Raw genomic sequence first — 6,899 nt, forward strand, 5'->3', positions numbered from 1 at the left:
CCCATCGAAAATAGTCTTTAAAAATCCACGCCTATTGGTCGTATAGTCCCATCGAAAATAGTCTTTAAAAATCCACGCCTATTGGTCGTATAGTCCCATCGAAAATAGTCTTTAAAAATCCACGCCTATTGGTCGTATAGTCCCATCGAAAATAGTCTTTAAAAATCCACGCCTATTGGTCGTATAGTCCCATCGAAAATAGTCTTTAAAAATCCACGCCTATTGGTCGTATAGTCCCATCGAAAATAGTCTTTAAAAATCCACGCCTATTGGTCGTATAGTCCCATCGAAAATAGTCTTTAAAAATCCACGCCTATTGGTCGTATAGTCCCATCGAAAATAGTCTTTAAAAATCCACGCCTATTGGTCGTATAGTCCCATCGAAAATAGTCTTTAAAAATCCACGCCTATTGGTCGTATAGTCCCATCGAAAATAGTCTTTAAAAATCCACGCCTATTGGTCGTATAGTCCCATCGAAAATAGTCTTTAAAAATCCACGCCTATTGGTCGATTGGTCGTATAGTCCCATCGAAAATAGTCTTTAAAAATCCACGCCTATTGGTCGTATAGTCCCATCGAAAATAGTCTTTAAAAATCCACGCCTATTCGTCGGACAGTCCCTTTGAAAATAGTCTTTAAAAATCTACGCCTATTGGTCGGTTAGTCCCTTCGAAAATAGTCTTTAAAAATCTACGCCTATGGGTCGGTTAGTTCCTTCGAAAATAGTCTTTAAAAATCTACGCCTATTGGTCGGTTAGTCCCTTCGAAAATAGTCTTTAAAAATTTACGCCTATTGGTCGGTTAGTCCCTTCGAAAATAGTCTTTAAAAATCTACGCCTATTGGTCGGTTAGTCCCTTCGAAAATAGTCTTTAAAAATCTACGCCTATTGGTCGGTTAGTCCCTTCAAAATAGTCTTTAAAAATCCACGCCTAATGGCCGGATTGTCCCTTCGAAAATGGTCTTTAAAAATCCACGCCTATTGGCCGGATTGTCCCATCGAAAATAGTCTTAAAAAATTCACGCCTATCGGTCGGATAGTCCCATCGAAAAAAAAATCTTTTAAAATTCACGACATTGGTCGGATAGTCCGATCGAAAAAAATCTTTAAAAATCCTGGAGGTCATTCGAAAAAATATTTCTTTAAAAAATCTACGTTTGAAAATCTGTGGGTCTTTGAAAAAATATTCTCTTCCAAAATCCACGCCTGGAGATCTGTGGGTCTTTGAAAAACATTCCTTTAAAAATCCCTGCCTGGAGGTCTTTGAAAAAAATAACGCCTGGAGGTAACTACCCTGCGGTTCCACGGCTCTGCTGTACCTATAGTAGGACTCTTTTAGAACCTCTACCGGGTCCTGGTTAAATTTTGAATTTTTTCTTCGCTTACCTGTTCATCAATATAAGCCGTGCACACCCTCCAGCTATCTTCACAATTCACCGAATCACCAAAGCCCGGTGTATCGACAACAGTTAGCCGCAATCTCACACCTCTCTCTTCTATGTCCATTGTCTTCTTTTCGATGCGTGTTGTCTTCTCAATCCTCTCCTCGACCGGTGGTATAACACGATTCTTATACATATCACCCAAAAAGAGACTATTGATGAGGGTCGATTTGCCCAAACCCGATTCACCCACAACCATGAGGGTAAATTCGAAACCACGCTTTACCGATTTACGATGCACCTGCTCCGGCAGGGTGGCAAAGCCGATATAGTCACGATCCTTGTCGAATGATGGTGTTTTAGCTGCAATTAGAAAGAAAAGAGAGCATTTTTATTTAGTTTTTTAGGTTATGAGGAAATTGAGGATGGAAAACGATGCTAGGGTGCAAGGTTCTCCTGTAGGTTGTATTTAATATTCGATAAGAGATTTAATTGAAATTTAAAGGTGATCGATCATTTGTCATATCCCATTTGAAGAGAGAGTTTTCAAAGTCCTCTCTCTCTTTCCCCAAAGTTCTCTTGCTATAACATCGTATTTACCCTTGGCAAAGGAACGATGAAGGTCAGCAGGTATTCCAAAGCCACTTGAGGTATTGGTATTGAATAGAATCCCCCACCATTTTGAATATGTTATCCTAATCCTCCTCCTCCATAAATCTCTTCGTTTATTCACTAATTACCAGTTTACACGAAGGCCCTTTCTTAGCAACCGAACCAATTCAAATGAAATGTAAACAACGGAAGCTGCCAACAAGGGATAGATTTATTGTTCCAATGGTCGGAATATAGAAATTATAAATGGATTCCTGATAAATACAACAGCAACAAAAACAAATACGGGACGGAAAAGGAGAGGGGAAGCTATTGAATGTCAGCCAGAGAGACAGACAGACGGATGTGCCACAACACATGTGTTCGGAATCTCTCGCACGCTTTGACATGCAGCATCAATTGTTTGCCATAATGGTTCCCAGGTTGAAGGAGTTGCATGCCGCACGCTAAATGGTTTTCATATGCTTGTGGTGCATGCTGCACATGTTTTTCAGGGTAGCTGAGGTGGCACGTGCCATGCTACTTTTTAAAGAATGCAAGGCAGGCGGGCAGCTAGCTGTTGGGTGCCTGACTGGTTGCATGAATGAGTGAGTGGAACACCTCAAGTCATAAGTGTTGAAAGGCGTGCAGGCAGCTCCTTGAAAGTCGATGAAGAACAGCAGCAGCCCACACCCTCTTTTTATGGCCATCAGGGATGTGACGGATGGGATTTTGTATGGGTTTACGACAAAATTTCTTGTTAGTGTCGAATATGTCGTTTATGTCTATACGCCTAGATGCCTGTGGGTCTTTGAAAAAATATTCGTTTAAAAAATCCACGCCTGGAGGCCTGTGGGTCTTTGAAAAAATATTCCTTTAAAAAATCCACTCCTGGAGGCCTGGGCGTCTTTGAAAAAATATTCCTTTAAAAAATCCACGCCTGGAGGCCTGTGGGTCTTTAAAAAATATTCCTTTAAAAAATTCTGTGGGTCTTTGAAAAAATATTCGTTTAAAAAATCCACGCCTGAAGGCCTGTGGGTCTTTGAAAAATATTCCTTTAAAAAATCCAGGCCTCTGTTGGTTCCTTAAAATATTTTTTTTAAAAAATCCACGTCCCTGTTGGAACCTTCAGAAAATATTAAAAAAACGCATCTGTTTTGCGGTTTTTTACAAAATGTAGTAAATGTCAAAAATGTCGTTTGTGTGTACCAAAGGTGTGTCATGAATGTAAATCATATAGTTATGTAGAAATATCGAGTCAATTGAGGCCCGGGATTTATTTTATCATAAATTTATGTTTTTTTACAAAATGTCGTAAAAGTCACAAATGTCAAAAACCCTGTAGAAAATGTATTTAAGTGGCAAATAACATCATTCAATTACGAATATTTATTCAGAAAAGATTTTTTTACTTTTTTAAAAAAGGTGTAAATGTCGTAAACCTGTATAAAATGAATAAAACACAATAACATTTAAAAATTTAATCAATGTCAAAAATGTCGTAAAGCACAGGAAATTAGTAAAATAATTTTAGCGTATTTTTGGGGTTTTTGACATAATGTAGTAAATGTCAAAAATGTCGTTTGTGTGTACAAAAGGGTGTAACATTAATTTAATTTATATAATTATGTTAAAATATTGTGTAAATTGATGTCTAGGATTAATTTTATCATAAATTTATGTTTTTCACAAAATGTCGTAAAAGTCACAAATGTCAAAAAACCAGTAGAAAATGTATTTAAGAATCAAATTCAGAAAGTATCATCATTGAATTGTGTAGATTTATTTCGAAGAGATTTTTTGCGTTTTCTACAAAGTGATGTAAATGTCAAAAATGTCGTAAACCTGTATAAAATTAATGAATCATACCAAAAAATTTATATTTATATACTACAACTTGATTTCGAAGCAAAACTATTGGATTTTTGACATTTACAATTTTTTGCATAAAATTGAGGTTTTTTTACAAAATGTCGTGAATGTCAAAAATGTGATTTGGGTGTATAAAATGCCAGGCATTGCTGTAAACAAATAATAATGTTAAAATATTGCGTAATTTGGGGTCTAGCATTGAATCTTTGCTAAATTTAGGTTTCTGACAAAATGTCGTAAATGTCAAAAATGTGTTTTATATGTATAAAATGGCGTGGCATTAGTGTTAACCAATAACTTTGTTCAAATATTGCAAAGTTTGGGGTCTAGCATGTAATCTATACTAAATTTGAGTTTCCGACAAAATGTCGTAAATGTCAAAAATGTAATTTGTATGTATAAAATGGCGTGGTATTACTGTAAACCAGTAAATATCTTAAAATTTAGTATAGTTTGGGGCCTAGTGTGTAATCTAGGCTCAATTTAGGTTTCTGACAAAATGTCAAAAAGGTAATTTGTATGTATAAAACCAATAACTATGTTAAAATTTAGTGTAGTTTGGGGTCTAGCATGTAGTATATGCTAAATTTAAGTTTCCGACAAAATGTCGTAAATGTCAAAAATGTGATTTGTTTAAATATAGCGTATTTTGGGGTCTAGCATTGAATCTTTGCTGAATTTAGGTTTCCGACAAAATGTCGTAAATGTCAAAAATGTGATTTATGTGTATAAAATGGCATGGCATTACTGTAAACCAATAACGATGTTAAAATTTGGCGTAGTTTGGGTCTAGCGTGTAAAATAGGCTCAATTTAGGTTTCTGCCAAAATGTCGTAAATGTCAGTTTTGGGCAATTTTTCAACTGAAGTAGTTGTAAATTGGTATTTTCTTTTCTGTTTGGGTAACAAATCTTCTAAACCAAAAATTTTTTATATTGGTCCACTTTTTAGGATAGTCCGTATTTAATGGTACCTCCCAATATCGGTATATTGGGAAGTTTCGGCGAGTTTTTCAAACAAATTGGCTTTAATTTAATATTTTGGGTTCTGCTTGGATAACCAATGTTCATGGCAAAAATTATCATCGTTGGGTTACTTTTTAGAGAAGCCACCATGTAAAGGTTAGCCCTCAAAGTTCTGGTATTTTGGGGAATTTGAGCTGCGTTTTTCAACCGAATTGCTTGTAATTTAATTTTTTAGTTTCTCATTGGGTAGCAACTGTTCACACGGAAAATTATAATTTTTTAGTCAAAGTTTCAGGTTAGCCCCCATATGAAGGTCCAGACATTTTACAGGGGTTTTGAGGATTTCAGACAGGGTTTTCCACTGAATTGGATAGAATTTAATATTTTCTCTCTTTTGTCATTTTGTTTGTTTAAAGATTGGTGGTAAATTTATGGGCTTTTCGACAGGTCATCTCTGTTCAGGGCCACAGAACAGCACCGCAGGCCTAAAAACAAAGATATTTTTAATGCTGCAGAACAATACTCAGATTGCTGGTGCTGCTTCTGACATCTTTAACGAGCTACGTGGCATACCCCGACAAGCCACAATGGTGGTCTATCCAATGGCACAGGAAGGGCCAAACAATAAACGCCTAATTATGACATGAAGCCACTTGCAGGTGACATCAACAACTCACGGAAGTTTGGCGAGCAAAAAATGACTACAAGAAAAATAAAGAAAAAATGGGCACCTCTGCAACAACACTCAATGGCGTTCAAAGGCATCAAACAAGCTACACACATACTCGCACACACACACTCACACATATCAGCAATAAGAAGGAGCCCACTTAAGAAGCATCCTTGTTGAGTGGTAGAAGTAGTACTTCCTTGTGGTCGGAATGTGGATAGAAAAAAAGGATCCCACGAATGTGGGATAAATCATAGAAATATGGGATACAAAAGGGGAGCTGTAAAAAAATAACTTACACATTATGAAAGTGTTATTGTCCTGGTGAGCGTAGAAGTCCTTTTGTCGTGTTGAAGACAAAAATCCTTATTAAAAAAACTAATTTTCAGCTTAAAGTTATCCTTGAGATGGCATTAAATTTGAACACGATTTCGATTTATTAAAACTGATTTTTTCAATTCCCTAAAATTTTCGATTTTGAGGTCTGAACTTTTTTTCTGTGTTTTTTCTTCTTCTTCTTTTTTTGGGAGTAGTGGTTGGTGGTGGTAGTTTTTCTTCACAAAATTTTAGCACTTTATTCGGCAGATATTAGTTTGCTTCCCGAAATTCTTTTTTTTTCAAAAATTCACTTGAAAATATTCCTCTAAATTTGTTTCCTTCATTTTGAAAATTTTGATATTTCGAATAGTTTTTCTTTTTTCAAAATTTGTCACCGGACAAAAACACCAATTTTTCTTTAGCGGAAAATTTGTATTGTTGATAACAAAACGTCGTATAACATAATTTGTATGTTGTCATTCCAATACTATTGTTCCGGGGCATGCGCAGGACCTTATTTTTGGTTCGCATAACAGCCAGGGGAGTGGAGTGGATGTGGGAGTTCGAAGAGAGTTGTGATTAACATGCTCTTAGAATAGGTGGGGATATGACTGAAGGACTAACATGAAAAGTAATTTTTATACAGGACGTGGATTTTTAAACGAATTTTTATAGAGCACCCAAAGAGCCTTAGGCGTGGATTTTTTAAACGATTTTTTCTGGAGTACCCAAAGAGCCTTAGGCGTGAATTTTTTGAACGCATTTTTATAGAGCACCCAAAGAGCCTAAGGCGGTGGTTTTTTAAAGATTTTTTATAGAGCATCCAAAGAGCCTTAGGCGTGGATTTTTTATAGAGCATCCAAAGAGCCTAAGGCGGGCATTTTTTAAAGATTTTTTATAGAGCATCCAAAGAGCCTTAAGCGTGGATTTTTTATAGAGCACCCAAAGAGCCTAAGGCGTGGATTTTTTAAAGATTTTTTATAGAGCACCCAAAGAGCCTTAGGCGTGGTTTTTTTTAACGATTTTTTATAGATCACCCAAAGAGCCTTAGGCGTGGATTTTTTAAAGAAGTTTTATAGCGGACCCAAAGAGCCTTAGGCGT

General features: G+C 36.3%; 1 protein-coding gene across 1 annotated transcript; it reads right to left on the reverse strand.

Annotated features, from left to right (window-relative positions):
• Nucleotides 1-1,386: 1,386 nt before the first annotated feature.
• LOC133335872 (septin-2-like) lies at nucleotides 1,387-5,792 on the reverse strand (the record flags this gene model as incomplete). Its single annotated transcript, XM_061544164.1, has 2 exons — nucleotides 5,779-5,792; nucleotides 1,387-1,745 (listed from the first exon to the last, which is right to left on the reverse strand). Coding segments are annotated over exons 1-2 (363 nt in total), but the record flags the coding sequence as incomplete, so codon positions are not given.
• Nucleotides 5,793-6,899: the final 1,107 nt, after the last annotated feature.

Source organism: Musca vetustissima, unplaced genomic scaffold, assembly GCF_032173495.1.
Source record: "Musca vetustissima isolate MV318-11 ecotype Yass unplaced genomic scaffold, APGP_CSIRO_Mvet_v1 utg15051, whole genome shotgun sequence".
NCBI lineage: Eukaryota > Metazoa > Arthropoda > Insecta > Diptera > Muscidae > Musca > Musca vetustissima.